Source organism: Maniola jurtina, chromosome 3 (genome assembly GCF_905333055.1).
Source record: "Maniola jurtina chromosome 3, ilManJurt1.1, whole genome shotgun sequence".
In the NCBI taxonomy this organism is placed as follows: Eukaryota; Metazoa; Arthropoda; class Insecta; order Lepidoptera; family Nymphalidae; genus Maniola; species Maniola jurtina.
The window spans coordinates 2,941,265-2,964,229 of NC_060031.1; the positions used below are offsets into that span (position 1 = coordinate 2,941,265).

Below are 22,965 nucleotides of genomic sequence, written 5' to 3' on the forward strand. Positions count from 1 at the left end.
CGCGTCATCTCTCATATTTTGATTAGTTGATTGAACTCATCTTCGCTTTATTGGAGAGGCACCCTAATATTATGAAGCTATTAACTTGTTCTTAAGCATCTTTAAGATCACAAGTGTTCGTTGTTCAACATTATGTCAGTGAAGGTTTTTGTTATTCGGTTATCTTTAACCTTGCGTATCGTATAAATGGACTCAGTTCTCAAACAAGTTATGTCAATAACATTTTGCTTTTTTTTACCGATAACAGATTTAAATATTAGAGAAAAGTCGTCAGTTAAGGACCGCGTGGTACAAGATTTTAACAAGGGGTTATTCTTATATTGTTCCTATATGGTTGTTATTATAAACAGGCTTCTATCTTATGATAGACTAGCCGACGCCCGCGACTTCGCCCGCGTGGATTTAGGTTTTTCGAAATCCCGTGGGAACTCTTTGATTTTCCGGGATAAAAGTAGCCTATGTGCTAATCCAGGATATTACCTATCTTCATTCCAAATTTCAGCCAAATCCGTTCAGTAGTTTTTGCGTGAAAGAGTAACAAACACACACACACACACATATACAAACTTTCGCCTTTATAATATTAGTGTGATTAAGCCTGGCTTCCCTCGGAAGCAATTTTTGATAAACCTACATAGTAGGTATAGGTAATGTGCTTACATTACTTAAGTCTGGATAAAATACCTTTGTTATGTGAAAGAATTGTTCTTAAAATCGATTTAGTAGTTTTAGAGTTTATGGATTACAGACAAACAAAGAAATCTTTCCGCTTTATGATATTAGTAGATATAGATTATTATCCTTCGAGTCTCGTGCAACCGTCAAACACATCACAACAGTCCAACCGTCGATTGAGTCATCTTATCAATTAATCTATATCTATATTCGATACTAATAAATAAAATTGGAGTGTCTGTCTGTAATTTCGAAATAACTACCTCATATTAAGCTCATATGGTTATTTGAACGATACCATAACTGAATCACACGTTTTTAAAATTTTTGTCTGTCTGTCTGTCTGTCTGTCTGTTTGAAAAGGCTAATCTTTGGAACGGCTGAATCGATTTTGACGGGACTTTCACAGGCAAGTAGAGGATTGACCAGGGCGTAACATAGGCTACTTTTTTAACCGACTTTCAAAAAGGGAGTTGTGTTTTTCTACCTATGTACACCGAAATCTCCGAGATTTCTGAACCGATTTGCGTCATTTCTTTTTTAATCGATAGAGGAACTTTGCGACATTGTTTCATAAAAAATTTGGAGTCCAACTCCTCAATCCTGATGCTGCAGGGGATCTGACCAAACCACGCGGGCGAAGCTGCGGGCATCAACTAGTTTTTTTATAATTTTTTTTGATACCTACTTAGGATAATGTTATTAGTTTTTTAATGATTTAGGTAGGTAGAGGTAGGAATGTCATTTCAATATAACTAGGTAATTACCCTGAGTAATTAATTAGGTACCTATTACAAGTTTTTAGATAACTACGGTAGGTAGGTAAATCTCGTATCTATTTATTAATTAAAAAATAATCCCTTTCTCACACTTGCCTACCTATAGGTGCAATGAAGTATATACCTACCTAGATAGTACTTACCGTTTCTAGATCCTCAGTCCCTGTAAATACTAGGTATTCGACTTGTATAGGTATATTATCTAGTCTCATTTTCTGTTCGCACTGTGCACTTGCAGCCTAATCAAAATTTTCATAAGTCAAAGTTACGTGAGACACATTACAAAATACAAATCTTACAAGTTACAATGCCTGCCGACTGTAGGTGGAACAACCGGTCCAGTTGGTTCATTGCATGATTAAATAGGTACTTATTCATTAAAATATTGAATTTCTCACGTAGATCAAAGCATTGGCGGATCTACCTACGAGTGCGCATGTTTGATATTTTGAACAGAGTCGAATTTTGGAAAACACTTCGAGTGTTGCTAGGTTCTGTCTCAGACATTTTAGTAGGTAATCTATATTTTTTAGTATTCTTTTTTCTCTACTTACCTTTATGAATATGCTCCTCAAACAAGTAGAAATCCATCTGAATTTTGTATCGAAACCCTGAGGATTGAAGAACATTCATGGCGAGTATGTGACTCGTTGGGAGAACATTTTCGAAAAATTTCCAACGAGTCACACTGTCACTCGTTTTGGTGTGATTCGTTGGGAACCCACCGATGTGATGTATTTACCTGAGATATTATGAGAAAAAGTTGTGTAGGTACCTCTACCAACCTATGTCGACGTTGCCGAAGATAAAGTCGGTCCGTTACAGCTTCTACTTGACTTTTCCCTTCAACGCAGGCCCGTCATGACCAGTGACCACTATCCGTGCAGTCACTGAGTGAAAATAAGTATATATTTTTGTATTAGCAGGTACCTACTTGTACAGCTGTACTATGTATGTTGAAAAGTAGGTACCTACATCATTAGGCAACGTAGGTAATCTAATACCAACCTACCTTATACCTATACCTATTTAAATTAACAAATCAATCTTTTACCTAGTTATGAAAAAGGTAAATAAATGGCAATAATGAAATGTAATTAATAACCAGAATTTCAAATTAAGTAGGTACTTAACTAATTAAAAATAATGTTCTTCGTAAATAGAGAAGTTCTGACTCACAGATTGACTCATTAATGCCCAGCCAAAACCTTGGACCTAGAAAGAGTAACGACACCACCGCCGACTACCTCACTAGGAGGTCCTCCGTGTCAAAAAAATCAGCCAAGTGCGAATCAGACTCACGCACCGAGGGTTCCGTTCTACAGAAAAAATAAAATGATATGAATGACTTCTGTTAACGAACCGCAAAACTAACTTTGTTCGTAGAGTTTTCTTATTAATATTTCAAAAAAACTTTGATACTTAGAGCGCTGGTATCTTGACACACTGACAGACAACGAAATGATCCCATAAGGGTTTCTTTTTCCTTTTGAGGTACGGAACTCTAAAAACAATAATTATAGTACAGTCGATCATGCATAAAAGCTATTTGACGTAGTGTCTTCTCTTCGAGTCGACGGTCACCTCAAACACGGCCAGCCCAAAAAGCCGCAACCGCGATGGCCCAGTCGGTTAGCACGTAAAGTTGCTTGTCCTCGATGTTGATAGAAAGTACTGTCAAGGCAGGCTCTAATAAGGCGCGATTACTTGGTTGGAAGCTTGGTTCTTAAGAGGGGTCTCTCCGTCACTCGCTCCATACAAATGTAGTTCCAATTTCATTCGAATATGCAACCAAAGTCCATTCGACATATTCTAAAAACTAATATCTATGCCTGTGGTTTTCCAGATTTCTGTTAAAATATTCAGTTTCAAAGTTACGCGGTCTTAAAAATTCACATACAAATCTTTGAGCCCCTGTAATTTTAAAACTACAAACTAATTAAAACACCACAGGCACAGATATTAGTTTTTAGAATATGTCTGCAAAACTTCATGGACTTTGGTTGCTTAATATTCAAATGAAATTGGAACTAAGCACGATTGTATGGAGTAAGTGACGGAGAGAGCCCTGTTAAAGCTGCAAGGCAGGCTCTAATAAGGAGCGATTACAGCGAGCAGCGATCTTGGTTCTTAATAGTAGTAACAGACGATCGAACCGAACCACGAACTGAACCACGACGCGGTTCGCCGTCGTACCAGTTCGATCGTGTGGCGCACGGTACGCCGTACATTATTGGTACGACGGCGAACCACGTCGTGGTTCAGTTCGTGGTTCGGTTCGATCGTCTGTTACTACTATAAGGGTGGCCACCTGTGGTGAAAAAATTAGTCGCGAGGAGGCTCTTTTCATGTCCCCGTTGTCAAAATCGAAGGACTCTTTTGCACAAGGAATAGTGTTGTATTTCTCGAATTACCTTGGAGAGCAAAGCCGCGGTGGACGCTAAGTTTCAAGATCAATTCTTACCTATCTGAATTCTGAGCAGAGCTCAAAACTGACTGCCCTTGTTCCGTTCTTCTTATCATTTATTTAACTTTGGCAAACAAACTGTTGCATTTGAATGCTGTAGGTAAATACCTACCTAAAAATTAAGGAACGCTTGCGCCTTTGTCTGTTTGTATGCTGTACGCTGATATTCTCTAACATACTCTTCGTACGTACTCCTAACACAAGCTTTACGCTTAGTTGAAGGCGAAAGAGGAATATTAGTCATCATAATTAACTATTTTTTTAAAGTCTGTTTAAAAATATCTACTCAAATTAACTTATTAACATCCCTATTTAAACGAACGTGATTTTTTGGTCTTCAAAGTTTTAAGAAGCTTACTAATATGCTATAAAAAAGGTAGCGTAGCTCAATGAAAAGGAATTTATCGGTAAAATATTTAAATTGTGTCGAAATTGAATCATTCATTTAGAGTTGTTAATAGTTTACCGTATTTGTTAATAATATTAAAATTAATATGGACCCTAAATTGCGTGACAGTTCGTAATTTTGAAACAAGTATTGTTAATATACTCGTACACGCTAAAGCCTTTTTGTTGCAAGACTTTTTATAGTCCCATCCGTAAGACACTTTACACGGCGTTTCGTGAAGGAGATATTTCCTTTGGAAGGGTTAATCCATAGAGAAGGACTTATGAAATAGAGTCACTCAGATTTTCGATGTAAATTTAAGGGTGGGTTGAGCCCTTAATCGGATATTGATACCTACATTCAGCTGCTTAGCTATTAGGTCAAGTTTGGTATCATTTTTGCATATGTAAATCTAGGCTGCGGAATTCATTTAAATGGAATTATTTTGGTATCATTCAGAAGAAAAAACCAGCGTAAAGATGTTTTTTTATTTTATTTTTTGATACAAGTATTTTAAATGAAAAAATTCATGGCTTGTACACTATGTAAAATACTAAAAAAAAATGTGATAGATAGTTCTACTATCCGCATAAATTTAACAGTATTTTAGAAATAGGCTTGTCTGATGGTATTAAAAAAAATTCTAAAATGCGTTGACGATACCAGTACTGTTAACAGTGGAGATCTTACAAAAACAAACAAGTGTAAATTAAAAAAATTATAACACCCCCGACAAGTGAAGGTTACAGTAACCATAAAAGAGCTGATAACTTTAAAACGGCTGAACCGATTTTCTTGGATTATAGCTAAGAACACTCTCGATCAAGCCACCTTTCAAACAAATAAAACTAAATTAAAATCGGTTCATTACTTTAGGAGCTACGATGCCACAAACAGATACACAGATACACACGTCAAACTTATAACACCTCTCTTTTTAGGTCGGGGGTTAAAAATATGGTGCGTTTCTGCTCCCCATGGAAGATCTGATTAACAGTGGACGTCCACGGGCTGATATTACGTTAGGAAATATAGCGACGCGACTTTTTGTCGTGCGACATATCGCTAACGTATCCTTTCACTTACCGAATGTGATTTTAATATACGCACGCTCGCAGTGGCTGTCGCGTCGTCTAGTGAAACGCATCACTCAGTGGCCGCGTTCTCCCATACTAGTCGTCCGTGAAAGCCTCCCGCGCGTGCTTTGAAAACTTTTTAAACTAAAACAGTGCTAACATGAATGTGATATTAGTTTAGTTATTTGACTAGGCAATTAAACTGAATAGTTGAGTTTTTAAGGATCAAAATGACTGCCGGTTCCGAAGAGCACGAACCGCTAATTTCTTCGTCCGTGGATAATCAGCGTGTGACCTATAGTAATTCTCCACAGGTATGTATCTAGATTGTATTTTTTTTTAAATTCAGATACAATTTAGCCCTTGACTACAATTTCACCTGGTGGTAAAGTGATGGTGCAGTCTACGATGGAAGCGGGCTAACCTAGAAGGTGCAAGGCAGTTTTTATTAAACCCATAAATACCCCTTTGGTTTCTACACAGCATCGTACCGGAACGCTAAATCACTTTGCGGCATGGCTTTGACGGTAAGGTGATAACTAGCCACGGCCGAAGCCGCCTACCAGGCCAGACCAGAAATTTAGAAATTATAAAATACCAAACTCCTGCTGGGAATCGATCCTGGGACCTCCCATTTAATAAGACCACAGCACTTACCACTGCGCCAGTGTATTGTAGTAGAGAAAAGTCCTTAAGGTAACATGGTAACGAATAACTAGTAAGTAGGTATGGCCTGTAAAGGTATGGCCATTCTGACGACCTGGCACGCGGTGAGCGCTGTGGTCTTATCAACGGGAGATTCGATTACCGGCGCGGGAAATCTGGAATTTTATAAATTCTAAACGTCTTTGGGTCTGTTGCAAGCTGTCCCTGTTTCGAATTTTTTCAAAATCCGTTGAGCGGATGGCCTATGAAAAGAATTTTTTTATGAAAATGTAATTTAAGACGGTTTTACACTAGTGGAATATTACAAAAGTATATACTCTCAAATTCCACAGATGAGGTAGGTACTAGGTGCTAGACCTGAGTACATAATATGTAAAACCGGTCGAAATATTTGGTCTCACGCTAATAGTATAATAATTTTATTCAGACTTTTTTATTTATCTCCAATAATTACCAATCTGTAAATAGCTGTAGGTGGGTAGGTATGTATGTTTTTTTGTTTGTTTGAATGTTACACAGGCTATACCTCATCATTATTGTCAACCGATAGACGTCCACTATTGGACTTAGGCCATTGTAGAGACTTTACACGTCATGGACTTGCGTCATCTGAATTCAGCGACTTCCTGCGACTGTATCAGAACTGAGAATGTTGCCAGTTAAGAAAAATAAAAAGATACCAAATTAGTTAAAATAACCCACCAAAAACATTTCATGTAAAAAGTTAGCCAAGACTCACAAGTTCATAATGTTTTCACTGTTAAAAAGTTATGAGATCTCTAGTAGAGCCAAGCCCCTAGCTGATCTTAGATTTGTGCTGGCCATGGGACCTATCCCAAGTCCAAATTAATATAGCTCTTAAATGTTCTTGACTATATCACATTTATAACAATAAATAACAAATCACTCTACTTACAAGCTCTGATTCTACAAACCCTATATCTTGGTAAAAAAAGTACGGCTTGGCCGTTTAATGTTCGTAAAACTATTACATGACATAACATATTAAACGTTAAAAGTTATTAAACGGCCAAACCGTACTTTTTTTACCAAGATATAGGGTTTGTAGAATCAGAGCTTGTAAGTAGAGTGATTTGTTATTTATTGTTATAAATGTGATATAGTCAAGAACATTTAAGAGCTATATTAATTTGGACTTGGGATAGGTCCCATGGCCAGCACAAATCTAAGATCAGCTAGGGGCTTGGCTCTACTAGAGATCTCATAACTTTTTAACAGTGAAAACATTATGAACTTGTGAGTCTTGGCTAACTTTTTACATGAAATGTTTTTGGTGGGATTTCATTTCTTTTTGGCAGGTGCCCTAAATTTTTTTTGGATCTATTTCTTGTAGGTACATCATTTTCATGGCCCACTCTCTATCGTTACCTCTTTTTTTAAAAGCTTTTATTCAACTTGCAATGTACTCGTATGTAAGTATATTTGTTCGGGTGGAATCTTGCAACTCAATTTTGAAGCAGATATACCAAATTTCAGTCTTTTAGGACTTCAGGAAACACAGATACTTGGTACGTTTGATAAATCTGCCACGGACATCTTATCATGTAAACTTTAGTATTCGAGCAACAGATTTTACAGATATGCATCTCATATACGAGGGGATGAAGGGGGACCCGATTTCCTTATTTATCTGTTGTTCATAATTCTTGAAATTTGTACTTAATGCCAAATTTCAGTCTTCTAGGACTTCGGGAAGTACCCTAGAATTACAGACTAGAAGTTTTGACTGTCAATAAATCTGAAACTATAAAAGTTAGACAATTGATACTCAATGCGTTTAATCAATTTGCCAAGGACATCTTATCCTAAAAATATCAGCATTCTAGCGACAGAATTTACAGATTTGCTTTACTCATAAGAGGCGTAGAGGGGGGAAAATTCCAATTTCTCAATTTTTCTGTAGTTTGTATGCAATTTTTAGTCTACACACCAAATTTCAGCCTTCTAGGACTTCGGGAATTACCCTAGAATTTTAGACTAGAAGTTTTGACTGTCAATAAATCTGAAACTATAAAATCTAGACAATTGATACTCAATGCGTTTAATCAATCTGCCAAAGACATCTTCTCTTGAAAATATCAGCATTCTAGCGACAGAATTTACAGATTTGCTTTACTCATAAGAGGCGTAGAGGGGGGGCATTGCCAATTTCTTAATTTTCCTGTAGTTTGTATGCAATTTCTAGTCTACACACCAAATTTCAGCCTTCTAGGACTTCGGGAAGTACCCTAGAATTACAGACTAGAAGTTTTGACTGTCAATAAATCTGAAACTATAAAAGCTAGACAATTGATACTCAATGCGTTTAATCAATTTGCCAAGGACCTGAAAATATCAGCATTCTACCGACAGAATTTACAGATTTGCTTTTCCCATAAGAGTCGTAGAGGGGGGGCATTGCCAATTTCTTAATTTTCCTGTAGTTTGTATGCAATTTCTAGTCTACATACCAAATTTCAGCCTTCTAGGACTTCGGGAAGTACCCTAGAATTACAGACTAGAAGTTTTGACTGTCAATAAATCTGAAACTATAAAAGCTAGACAATTGATACTCAATGAGTTTAATCAATTTGCCAAGGACATCTTATTCTGAAAATATCAGCATTCTAGCGACAGAATTTACAGATTTGCTTTACTCATAAGAGTCGTAGAGGGGGGGCATTGCCAATTTCTTAATTTTCCTGTAGTTTGTATGCAATTTCTAGTCTACATACCAACTTTCAGCCTTCTAGGACTTCGGGAAGTACCCTAGAATTACAGACTAGAAGTTTTGACTGTCAATAAATCTGAAACTATAAAAGCTAGACAATTGATACTCAATGAGTTTAATCAATTTGCCAAGGACATCTTATCCTGAAAATATCAGCATTCTAGCGACAGAATTTACAGATTTGCTTTACTCATAAGAGTCGTAGAGGGGGGGCATTGCCAATTTCTTAATTTTCTTGTAGTTTGTATGCAATTTCTAGTCTACATACCAAATTTCAGCCTTCTAGGACTTCGGGAAGTACCCTAGAATTACAGACTAGAAGTTTGACTGTCAATAAATCTGAAACTATAAAAGCTAGACAATTGATACTCAATGAGTTTAATCAATTTGCCAAGGACATCTTATCCTGAAAATATCAGAATTCTAGCGACAGAATTTACAGATTTGCTTTACTCATAAGAGGCGTAGAGGGGGGGCATTGCCAATTTCTTAATTTTCCTGTAGTTTGTATGCAATTTCTAGTCTACATACCAAATTTCAGCCTTCTAGGACTTCTGGAAGTACCCTAGAATTACAGACTATGAATTGTGATGATCATCAGTGAGGGACGAAAACGGCGTATTTTAGGTATCAATAAATCTATAACCATAAAAGCTAGATATTTGATACTTAGTATATTTGGTAAATTTGCTGAGGACACCTTATACTGAAAATTTCAGCTTTCTAGCGTCATCCAGACCGAAGTTATGACGGGTCGAAAATACGGCGAAACACTTCGAGAAAAAGGTACTACGTAGCGCCCCGGCCGCCGTTTGGCTCGTCTTGGCGGGGGCACTGCCGTGCCCCCTGATGAGTTTAGTCACAAATTAGTCGATTCATTTCTTAAACTGGACACTTTGAAGTAAAGATTTTTATATAAACCTGTGGAGATAATTGCCATTGGCATTGGCACTACTAGAATGCCATAATCCTACTTTGTCGTGTTAGTTTACAAATTGCGAAAAACCAAATTAAATTTGAATTTCGTGGGCAGACCCGTGCCTCATAAAGAATAACAAAACGGAATCGATTTCAGGATCCTAATTTAATTATATGACATAATGTTTATAATTACTTTTATCACTTAAAATATCTAGATATAATTATCTATTTATAATTATCTATTATAGTTTTTGCTTCTATGAAGATAGAGAAATATTTAACTAAATCAATATCTAATACACAGGGAACTCTTTGATTTTCCGGAATAAACAGTAGCCTATGTGTTATCAACAATACAATATAATAGATACAATCGATCTCCATTCAAACAATTAAATACGTCCAATAGTTTTGAGTGAAAGTGTAACAAACATACACACCTACACACACGCACAAACTTACAAACTTCCGCCTTATTAATATTAGTGTGATAATTATAAACTAAGTCATGCATAATTATAAGGCTGTTAACAGGGCTCTCTCCGTCATTTAGGTACTCCATACAATCGTAGTCTCAATTTCATTTGAATATTAAGCATGGTTGCTTAATTAAGTCCATAAAATTTTGCAGACATATTCTAGAAACTAATATCTATGTCTGAGGTGTTTTAGATTTTTCAAAAAATATGAAGTTTTAAAATTACAGGGGCTCAAAAATTTGACACGTTTCTACAAAATTCCATTGAGTATGATTGGTTAGTACTCCAATGAGAGACGAACTACGTTTGTATGGAGCGAGTGACGGAGAGACCCCTCTTAAAGTTACCTACTTTACGGTTGCTGTTAAACTCTACGTCAATAAATGAAAGGCGTAAAAAGTTAGGGGTTGCTAACATTGAATCAAAGTTCTACCTTCAACCTTAATCATGGAACTATGTAATATACTGACTTATGCAACCATTTTTACTTTTTTTGGTGGTCAAGGTTTAATGGTAATCGTAACGTAACGTAATTTAAGCCGCCGGATAAATAAGACTTAGGCATTATGCAACTGGTCTAGACAGACAAAACGTTGCGTAGGTTTTTCACAATCACTAATCTCAATTTAACATCGCCCAGATTTGTTTTATATGGCGACCTTTGATTCACATTTTGCCTGGCATTATAACAGGTATGTCTGATACCTATATCAGACATACCTATGGCATGTTTATTTACATTTTCATACATCAACTTTATATATTTAGTGACACATTCTACGCACTTACCTATTCCCGTTTCGCTCTGGTGGTTCAGACTTCTGTTATAGTAATAATAATACTTAATAATAGCTTCTAATCTATTTTATTTAAATGATGATGAAAGGACTTTTTATTATTATATTTTAAGTTAGCGTGAATATTCCATTAGTCACATTAGTCAGGTAAAGTTTTTCTTAATTATTTATTACTAGTTGACGCCCGCGACTTCGTCCGCGTGGATTTAGGTTTTTCGAAATCCCGTGGGAACTCTTTGGTTTTCCGGGATAAAAAGTAGCCTGTGTGCTAATCCAGGGTATAATCTATCTCCATTCTCAGCCCAATCTTTCGAGTAGTTTTTGCGTGAAGGAGTAACAAACATACACACACACACAGACACACATTAAAAACTTTCTCCTTTATAATATTAGTGTGATGTGATTGTCAGTTTGAATACCTAATGGTGCGCTTACATGGGCCATTTTATAGCCACTGTTGCTCGGCAACACATATGGATCATTGCTGAAATTTTCAGGTATTGCTGGGTATTGCAGTAAATTGCTTCATGTGGTTGTGACGTCATAGTTATTGTGTAGTAGCGTAGGTGTTTTAAAGAGAGAGAGAGCATGAAAAATTTCTAGTAATGGTCATTAATCACTCGACAGTACAATAATAAAATAAAATAAATTAAATATTAAACATTCGTAATTTAGTCGAGAAGTGTTCATTTGATATGAATAGGAAATAGTACCTACCTACCTACTTAAACACTTAAAGAGCTTCCCCTTCCTAGTTGAAATATAATCTAACTGGGAATCAACCACAAATTGAACTTAAAAGCACCTCTATCTACGCAATTATAAATTAAAATTACCTATCTACCTACGTTCAGTAAGTACATTAGGTACTCCAAACGTAGTGCGGATTGGCAGACACTATATGACAGACATTTGAGAGCATTAAGGAGAACTCTCAGGAATGCAGGTTTTCTCACGATGATTTTCTTCGCCATTAAAGTGGGTATCTTGCGCGACAGTTTGAGATGGCAACCGCGGTATATCCGCACACCCGCTCAGCTGGGAGTACACGGGTAACGTGTGGCTGTGCGAGGCATCCCCCGCCTCATACCCCAATTGCCATCTCAACCTATCACGTAATTGCTTACAACACATATCTGATGAGTTAGAGGTGCATGCTCGGGATCGAACCCCCGATCTGCCGAATAGATAGCCGAACGTCTTAACCACTAGGCATCACCGCTCTATCTGGTATAATAATATTATTATTCTTGTTTTGCATCTATAATAACTAATAAGTAAGTATAAGCATAAGGCTTATAATAAAGCTGTCATGTTGAAGAGGTAATAGCTACCTAGATATTCTGACTATGGTTAAAATGATTTACTACATTTGCATAATACTTACTTTGCTTCGCTTACTTACCTGTTCTTTTACGGATTGTGAGGTAAAAATGGTAGGTAGATAAACTGGTAAATATGTAAATGTAAATTACACCTTTTTCTAGAGACACTCTATCTAGGTACCTACTTGTTGGTTGAAACACCGATAAAATTCGTTGGTAACTTTTGGTGATAAGTGCTTACAGACAGACTGATATTAATACTGACGCAATAACAAATCCGGCTTCAAAATATCTCTAATTTTTTAACTAAAGCAGGTAATACAGCTCACTCGCTGATAATATAGCTTTCCATAGGTGAAAGAATTTTTAAAATCAGTAGTGTAGTTTGCAATTTATCTATTAGAAACAAAAAATCTTTTTCGATGAAAGCTTGATTCGGCTTGATTTCTTTCGACATTTTGGATAATTATCGTCATATTTAAACAAATGAACACAAAACAATCCATACTAATATTATAAATGCGAAAGTGTGTCTGTCTGTCTGTCTGTCTGCTACGTTTTCACGGGCCAACCGCTGAACCGATTTTAATGAAATTTGGTACAGAGTTGGGATACATCCCGGGGAAGGACATAGGCTACTTTTTATCCCGGAAAATCAAAGAGTTCCTACGGGATTAAAAAAATCGAAATCCACGCGGGCGAAGCCGCGGGCATCCCCTAGTAACATATAAATCTTTCCATCACATGACTAAGTATCTAATGATGACAACCGCACTAAAATCCGTTGCGTAGTTTAAAAGATCTAAGCGAACATAGGCTACACACTATATTTTGCATTATGTAGATCGATTATAGCTACCGTGGCTCTCAATGATCGCGGGTAGCTAGTAGCTACCATGTGAAAGTGTCTTAATGCCACTAACCTATCTATCGTAATTTTACCCAAAAGGAAAACTATTGTCGGTTAGACGGTGCCAGTGTATGGCTTCATAACTTCACAGTAATCCGATTTTCATACGTTTTAGGTTTCTTTAGCCTGTATCGGAACCGGAACCTTTGTCAGTCATTTAATTTGACTACTAGCGACCCACCCCGGCTTCGCACGGGTGCAATGTAGATATTAATAAGGCTCTCTCCGTCACTTACTCCATACAATCGTAGTCCCAATTTCATTTGAAAACTAAGCAACCAAAGTCCATGAAATTTTGCAGACATATTCTAGAAACTAATATCTGTGCCTGTTGTGTTTTAGATTTTTCTAAAAATATGTAGTTTTAAAATTACAGGGGCTCATTTGTATGTGAATTTTTAAGACCGCGTAACTTTGAAACCGAATATTTTAACGGAAATCTGGAAAACCACAGGCATAGATATTAGTTCCCGGAACGTTTCTACAAAATTCCATTGAGTATGATTGGTTAGTATTCCAATGAGAGACGAACTACGTTTGTATGGAGTGAGTGACGGAGAGACTTCTCTTCGATATCCCTACAGCTCGATTGCGGTAGAATGACAGCTACAATGTCACAATCGCAATCACCTCTGATTGGTTGACGCTCGCTCACTATTGGCTACAGCACTGCATTGTTGCAACAAGAATAGCATAAATTCAGCCAATAACAACAACTGCGATTATAATAATGATTGATGCTGGTTTTATGGAATCAAGCTACTGGTGCCAGTGTGGTTAATTTGTTATGTATTTCAAACTAGCGACCCGCCCAGGCAAAGTAGTACCTATATGTACCTACTTGATTCACCTCTAAATTATTAACCCAGATGAATTAACCCAGATGAATCAAGTCTACGGCACCCTTCGCATGGGTACAATGTAGATTTTTTTTTAGAGAATACTAGCCATGCTAATCATGACTAATACTCCCCTTTCCCCTCCAATCAAGCGTTAAGCTTGTGGCAGGAGTGGGTGCGACAATAGTGCAACGGGTGGGGTTTGAACCGCCGTTCGGAATTCAGTCCGCTCCTCAACCGTTGAGCTATCGAGGCTCTAGATACTAATGTGGTGTCAATGTGGTTATTTTGTTTATTATTTCAATAGAATATGACAGCATTTTTGATAAAAGCTCCCAATTAATAGCCAATTTGAATGCATTCTTGATAGGTTGCATCCAGGGTACATAGGGAATACATACCTAGACCTACATAGAATACTTTTTGGAGCGGCAAATCACGACAGAAACAGAAAGTTCTCACGGGATTCCTAAAAAAGCTTAATCCAAGCGGATAAAATCGCGGGCATTATTATTAAAATAAATAATAAAAGTTCCATCTTGAATAGATTGCCGTGAAGCGAGGCCAAATATTTGATTTCCATCAAGTCAAAGGCCCACGGCTACGTAAAAAACTTCAAACTAGTTTTGTTAATGATCTCGCCATACAAGTTTAGACACAACGTCCTCTCTATTCTTTAATGTGCTATACAATTATTGACATTTTTGTTGTAAAAATCGCACTCAACGACCGAGTTCTTGTTTGAGTTCTATTTTTGTCAAAAATGTCACTTCTATTATTTAATTTTAGTGGAAGGTATCACGACCCTCAAAAAAAAACGAATATCAAGCTGAGAGAGAGAGAGAGGGAGAGTGAGAGAGAGGGAGATCTTAAAAGTTGGAAACCTTTATAACTAAATTTTCCTAAAAAGAAAATCTTTTCATTATTCGGAAGATAAGCGCCTTTTTTTAGGGTTCCGTACCTCCAAAGGAAAAAAGGAACCCTTATAGGATCACTTCGATATCTGTCTGTCTTTCAAGAACCGTTAACAGAACCAAAACCAGTAGCGTAGGTACTTCTGGTTGACCTAGAATTATGAAATCCGGCAGGTAGCATGTACAACACAAGTAAAGGGAAAAATCCGAAAACCGTGAATTAGTGGTTTCATCACAAAAAAAGTGTTATTTTTGTAGGATGGTACGGAACAGGTGATACCGATTCGCACTTGCCCGATTTTTGACTATGTTTGGGCTCTTGCTTGAGGTTCAGGACTCAGGTCACAGCACGTTGTTTAAACAATACCATATTAAAGATCGTTGGACGCACGAGCTGTTCGTGATTGGTACATGAACTGAACCGGTGCAGTGGCGCCAGCAACGGATAACCTTGTAATGGAATAATAGACACAAGGTAGCGACTGAGTCGTCGCCACCACACTGTGGTAGGCGCCAGGCAGCTACGTGGTAAGACCATGTACAGACCGACCAGCGGAGGCAAGTAAAGGCCAATTAAATTGTAAGCCTGGCCGATGGATAACGAATTCTCGTTCGCCTTCGGTGTTGTAGTGAAGGTAAGCGAATCGGTAGGGCAGACCAAGGAGGCTTGTGATAGAGTTGTCAAAAGTCAATGTTTCGGCAAATTAGTGCGTTGGATAGGATATCAAAATATTGATCAAAAACTTGCTCTCTGCATTTTTTGACTTAAAAGTCGTATACCCTTCGTCTCCTATCTCTCTTCCCTATAGCTGTCGGTGTAAACTTCTGGTTCTGGTGTAACTACTGATGATTACTGATAAGATACCATAAAAACTATGTATAAATTAAAAAATTCTTGTTTTTTGAAAGCTCCCAATATATTGCAAATAAAACATCTGACTGACGCTAGAGGTCCACGAACGTTCTGTAAACAGGTCAGTCAATGCCACGTCGTAGGTGAGGCATGACCCGAGTTTTGCACGCTATACAAGATGGGTTCAAAAATACGAAATCATTAAAACTACAATATAAGGTTATTGGTATTGGATTGTGTTAAGGTTAATAATAAGTTTTTGCTAGCGTTCTGGTTACATTTTATATAGAACTAGGATTCTACACCAGCGAAGGTGAATGAGCTTTCGGCGTTCCATGGCGAGTACCATGCCCACAATCGCTTGCCTTCGCAGTTCGGTCTATACGCGCCATAATATTATGATTAAATTATACCTACATGGTATAAACATGACTTTCACAAAGCGTAAGAAGCGTTTCTGGTTTCGCTTCCTCCTTCGGACATATTATAATAATAATTTTGCGCTTCTGATATAATAATAACCAGTGTCTATAATGGCGCCCGGTAAATACACAGATCTGCGCCAAGCGGGCGCCATATAGGCACAGGCTATCAGAAGCACAAAATAATTATAATGTATCAATTTACAACACGATCCTTTGGTCTTGATCGCTGATCACATTGACCGTGTGTGCTGACCTGGCACATCGGATAAGTTTTAATTAGGTAGGTACCTACTATCAGTTTTGCCAATAACTACTATAACTTTCCGCCCTTTCCGCCCAATACGATGATTGATTTTAACGTTTTGGGCCTGAAGGGTTAAACTATTGTGAGTGGTTTCTATAGTAGGTATGGGTTGTTACTTGTTACGGCTATACTACTAATAGTCCGGGAGCCACCAATCCTGAAAGCTCCGTGACACGGATTCTAATATTTTTAATAAAAAATAAAAGTTCACGTTTAGACGAACAAGATTTGCTTGGTCGGCGTGGATTTGATTTGCCGGAAATATTTTAATTAAATTTTTTATTATTAAATTTTCCATAATTTTTTTCCGTCATCACGGATTTTGATCAAACTTATATAGAATTTTGTGAAATATTATATTTAACAAAAAAATATCCGGCCGACCAATGATTTTTAGCCGGAAAGGTCACGCATACCTATTTCAATGGTGTGATAAGGGGTAAAATTTATCCATTATCACGGAAACCTTTTTTTTTTTTTTTAATTCATGCGTTTGAATGTAAAACTTATAATTATCTTGGTATGCGTGCTCACAAACTGCCGAAAGTATGTACTGCCGACCAAGCAAATCTTGTTCGTCTAAACGTGAAGTTTTATTTTTTATTAAAAATATTAGAATCCGTGATCACGGAGCTTTCAGGATTGGTGGCTCCTCGCCTATAACGTATTCGATGTAAGCCCGACTAGTTTCGAACCCATCCGGGGTCCTTTTTCATAGGGACTCAACCGCGACGCGCAGCGAGCTGAGTCCCTATGTAAAAGGACCCCTTGGCGCCTAAACCTTCTCATTATGAGAGGAAACTTGTGCTCAGTAGTGGGCCGGCGATGAATAGACCAAAATGATGATGACGCTGTTCGATCACATTGTCATTTTGTTATTGACTGGTCCATGATCCGGACCAATTCAATTAATCGGCTCCAATTCGGCGCAATCGTTTGTTTCCTGTGTAGACGTACCTACCTATAGATAGATCCTTTATGGTTTGCCGAGTTTTTGTGAGACAGAAATAATACTTACCTATAACTATATTTACTTATTATGTACTTAATTTTTTAATAAGGTAAGCTAGACGGTGTCCTTTAAACTTCCAAACCCTTTCTGAGTTCTAAGTAAGTAGCTATCTACAACACTGATATTTAAAGTCAAGTTCTTAGGGCGATTTTGTTTTTTAGCACACCAGCTGACATTTAAAGTCAAGTTTTGCGACTTGTCTCCGAGTATAATGAACTTGTTTTAGAAACAAAAATATAAGTGAATTTTCAATGGTAATAGAGTCGTGGGAATTTAATACGAGGTAGGGACACTACATTTTTAAATGTCACTAAGTTATACCGCTCAAACGTGAGTGAATTAATTAATTCCTATCTTGTTATTTACACTATCATTTATTCGTTAACATTATAACTAGTCTATTATGAATACCTACTTACTTATTACCCTCTCGCTACAACACCTCAAAATCTAAATAAGTAAATTTATATCATCATCACGATACTAGATGTTCTCTCTCCCTGGAAAATCAAAGTTTCCACGGGATTTTTGAAAATCTTAAATCCATGCGGGCAAAGTCACAGGTATCATCAAGCTAATTATACTGATAGAGATCGTACAATAGCGCAAGCCAGTTTTATGGAATGCATTTTCGTTATAAATTCGGCAATTTGAATTGTTTATAGGTAAAGCCTAACACGTGTAATTAATTGTTAGGTGGTTATGATAAGCTGAGTAACCCGGCTGAGTTTATTGTGGGTTCTTCTCAGACTTGGGCGCGCTTGGAACCCTCGTAGCTTTAGTTTTAAGTTACGTAATTAATTATCACCACTATATCGTACAAATTTAACAATTTCGACCATCAAAAGGTGTACAATTGTACCTACTTTGAATAAATGATTTTGACTTTGACTTTAAGTCTATCGCCCTTTGTGCAATATTTCTCACTGGCCCCTTACTTGACATACCTACCTATGCCTGAAACCTTTGCAAATATAATAAATACAAATACATCTTTTAAGTTAACGCATAAGAAGTACCAACTGAGCAAAAATTAGTTTGTAATGGATGTATTTGGCTTGTTTTAGGGCAGTACCCACAGCGGCAGTCCTCGCACGAGTGGAGAAGAAGTAACCCTAGCAATCCCATCCTCACGAGGCTATGGGGCTATCGGAGGCGTGGAGAAGGTCACATACACCTGGGCAGATGTTAACGCGTTCGCTACAGAAGACAGATCCAGAAATAGAAAGTTTTGGCACTTTTGGAGGAGCTCCTCAGATCGCATGTTCCAGCAGAGGAAGCAGTTGCTTAAAAATGGTAAGTTTGGGTATTTTGTTTGATAGTTATAAAGTACTAGCTGATGCCCGCGACTTTGTTCGCGTGGATGTGGTTTTTAAAAATCCCGTGGGAACTCTTTGGTTTTCCGGGATAAAAAGTAGCCTATGTGCTAATCCAGGAGATCTATCTCCATTCCGAATTTCAGCCAAATCCGTCCAGTAGTTTTTGCGTGAAGAAGTAACAAACATACACACACACACACACATACATACAAACTTTCCCCTTTATAGTGTGATAGTGTGATGTTTATACAAAACCAGCTAATAATAGGTGACCTACACCTTTCTAGATTAGGGGTCATAGTTAGGTTCCTATTTATTCAAGTCAAGAAATTCTTTAACTATATGAATCCCTTAGCATTAGAGATGAATATTATACGCCTACTGACCTTCCCATGGCGTAGATATGACAAAATTTACCTGCCTGTTGTATCCCTTGATTGCAATATGATAGAGGCTTTATCGAGAACGTGGCATCATAATTTATACGGTCTTCGACTCTTTTTATCCATTCTAACTGAACGGATCTTTCTTTCTTGAGGCATGGATCTTGATTTTCACTATCTCTCCCCATCTATCAACAATCGTTTCTGCCAAAAAACATGAATGACTATTTCACTGACACTTCTGGTTGTTAATACTTTATAGATGTACGCATGGGATGCACGAGTATTTGGTAATTTTGGCACTTCTTCGCATTTCTTCGTTGTTTTTAACCCCCGACCCAAAAAGAGGGGTGTTATAAGTTTGACGTGTGTATCTGTGTATCTGTGTGTCTGTGTATCTGTGTATCTGTGTATCTGTCTGTGGCATCGTAGCGCCTAAACGAATGAACCGATTTTAATTTAGTTTTTTTTGTTTGAAAGGTGGCTTGATCGAGAGTGTTCTTAGCTATAATCTAAAAAAATTGGTTCAGCCGTTTAAGAGTTATCAGCTCTTTTCTAGTTTTCTTGATGACAAGAAGGTTAGATAACCGTTAGGTTCATAATATTATGTCAATTGACAAATGTCAAGCTGTCAAGATGGACGTTGCCTAAATAAATAATTATTTATTTGAAAATGATGTTTTGGAAAACTCTGATACTTTGGATCGTCGGGGGTGTTATAAATTTTTAATTTACACTTGTTATCTTTAATTCATCCAACTGTAGCTAGATCCTGATATTTTAGAGAAACACCCAATTATACCCGCTCATACCTGAGCAACATTGAATTTATGGCCAGCAGGCCTGTTGAAGGCTAGCAGAGATCATACAGGGTATATTTTTGAGGATTTAGAAAGGCGCAAGAAACCGTGACCTCGTTTTTTGAAAAACGAAAAAGTATCAAAATTCCATTAAAAGATTTTAAATTGAATTTAAAGCTGGTTTTTGTATTTTGTGGCAGAGATAGCTTATACTCTAAATTAACACATTGGCTACATTTTATACCGGGAAATCAAAAATTTCCCACGGGATTTTTAAAAACCTAAAACAAGTGGAATTGATCAAGTCATAGGTCATAGGTCATTTACCTAGTAAGTATGTAGAATATAAAATATCGTCAGTTGGGTTCAATTTTTGATAAAGAACTGATAAAGTACTTTAGGTTGTATGAAAGAACTCCTCAACGGACAAAAGCTTAAAACATTCGCAATCGTCAACTTCTTAATAATAAAATTAGTAAGTGTAACAGAGGTCGGTTAATTTTTTTAAATTCTTGTTTTGTGACCTCAAAAGGAACCTTCTAGAAAAATTTATTATTCCTTTTAGTAAATGGAGCAGCGTATCCGGGGGAGCTCCTGGCTATAATGGGGTCATCTGGCGCTGGGAAGACCACCCTCCTGAACACGTTGACCTTCAGAACGCCCAGCGGAGTAGTGTCCTGTGGTACCAGAGCGTTGAACGGCCAGCCTGCCACTCCTGAGATGATGGCGGCGTTGTCGGCGTACGTACAGCAGCAGGACCTGTTTATTGGGACCCTTACAGTCCGGGAGCATTTAGTATTTCAGGTAAAATCAAATAAAAGCTTTTTTACTATATATATATAATAATAATAATGTATTTATTAAGCAAGAAAAACAGTTTTTAACAATAAATTATTAACTCCTTAAAATAGACCGTAAAGGTAAACACAATAAATATGATACCCGATGGAGTGCTTTGACACCCTACTAGGGAAACCTGTGTTACGGGCAAACTTTACTTTATTTTATATTGATTTTCAAAAAAAATATTGCTTTCCAAAATGGAATTGGGCTTACCAGGAGAGTAAGGATTTTCTAAAGCACTACTTAGTGGATAAATTTTACCATTTTGTTATAGGCTTTAGTGCGTATGGATCGGCACATCCCCTACGCTCAGCGAATGCGGCGAGTCCAGGAAGTCATTTCTGAAGTAAGTTATTCACTACCTTAATTCACTACCTTATGCCCGCGACTTCGTCCACGTGGACTGCACAAATTTCAATCCTCTATTTTACTCCCTTAGTGGATGTCTACGTCATAATAGCTGCATTTTTTTCAGCCTGATCCATTCAGTAGTTTGAGTTGATAGATCAGTCAGTCAGTCAGCTTTTACTACTAGTTACTTATCCAAATAATTTTGATATGTGCCTCGACACTGCGCCTCCTTGCCCGGTCATTTTCTCACAGATACCTATCAACCTTACCAACATTTTAAGAAGTTAGGTGATTTTGTTTAGTTCTAAGTAAAAATAGGGAAATACGCTAAGAAGATATAAGTGCACACAGACAAACTTTGCTTTATGTACTATTCTACTGGCCTATTTAAATATTCTACTGCCAGGATGTAGTTGTACAATCAAGTGCAAAATATTGTGAATTTAAGATACTTTATTTTTGGAATATTTCCCACACTGAAAATTAAAGTACATCTGTAATAGTATTTTTTTTTTTAAAGAATTTCATCTTGACTAACATTCCCCTTTCCCCTTGAACTAAGCGTAAAGCTTGTGCTAGGAGTGGGTAAGACAATAGTACAACGGGTGGGGTTTGAACCTCCGACCTTTCGGATTTCAGTCCGCTCCTATAACCGTTGAGCTTAACAAATAGTTTCTTCTTGTACCCACTTAGTTAAAAGCTTAAAATTAAAAAAAATGACTGATCATAAGTTTTCGCCTATTTTTAGCTATTTCCCATGCTACCGGATACGACTGGTTGCTCACGGTTGTAGCTTCAGTAGTATCTACGTATCTACCTAGGCTAGTTACGAATTATTCCCATCTAGATATTTAATTAAATGATAAATTGCTCATAATATTCGTTGTAGTCGTATGTAAAATTATATTAAACTTGTCAGTCATGTCTAGGTTTCGTAAAACAATCTATAAATATACTCGTAACCTTACAGTAGACGTGTTTCTTGATTAAATATTAGGTAGGTACTTGCTTACATTCCAATCCAATCTAACATTAAGGCTATTTCAGACTTGTGAAATCCACGCCGTCCGCGTCGGTGGAAACCGCGCGGATCTTAGGTATTTACATTATTGTATACCTTACCTTTCCTCGTGGAAAATAGATACCTAAGTATTACTAACTACCCACCCTGTCTTCGTACGGAAGAGGAGATATTCCACTGTACATTGTTTTCGTCTAATTTTAATTATATAGATAGGTATGGATGGATGGAGATAGGTATTTACGCAGTGCACGCCACGGTCCACGGATGCTCTTAGATAGGACGATTTTTCTGACTTGTATAATATTCACAACTTATTATCACCATACCGGTAGCTTATTTTAGCAAAATGTTCACTAATTTTAAAGCCTTTAACATCCTTAAACAATCCCTCTTTCTTTTGGTGAAAAGTAGTAGTAGTTTCTGATATTAGACCGAACAAATATGAACTCAGTGTGGCTGGGGAGTTTAATATATATACGAGTAATGTGTGGGGATTATTGCATTTTCGGTGGACAGCGGGGCGATGGCAAAACTATTTCACTATAAGTAGTATTATTTTGTATACATTTTGAGTGGAGAGCGGAAATCGCGGTGGGCGAGGCGGATATCATGAGCGGGTCGCGACATCGCCAACCTGTATGGGATTATCATACATGATAATCGCAAACAGGTTTCACAAATGCG

The 22,965-nt window shown here is 37.3% G+C and overlaps 1 protein-coding gene across 1 annotated transcript in view; it reads left to right on the forward strand.

The window, feature by feature from the left end:
- The first annotated feature begins 5,437 nt into the window (after positions 1–5,437).
- The window catches only part of LOC123879728 (protein white), a 31,047-nt gene continuing 13,519 nt past the window's right edge, over positions 5,438–22,965 (forward strand). The window contains exons 1-4 of the mRNA XM_045927635.1: positions 5,438–5,699; positions 18,629–18,857; positions 20,629–20,867; positions 21,181–21,252. Coding sequence (XP_045783591.1) covers positions 5,616–5,699; positions 18,629–18,857; positions 20,629–20,867; positions 21,181–21,252 — 624 coding nt within the window. The 5' untranslated portion in view covers positions 5,438–5,615. The remainder of the gene's footprint in view (positions 5,700–18,628; positions 18,858–20,628; positions 20,868–21,180; positions 21,253–22,965) is intronic.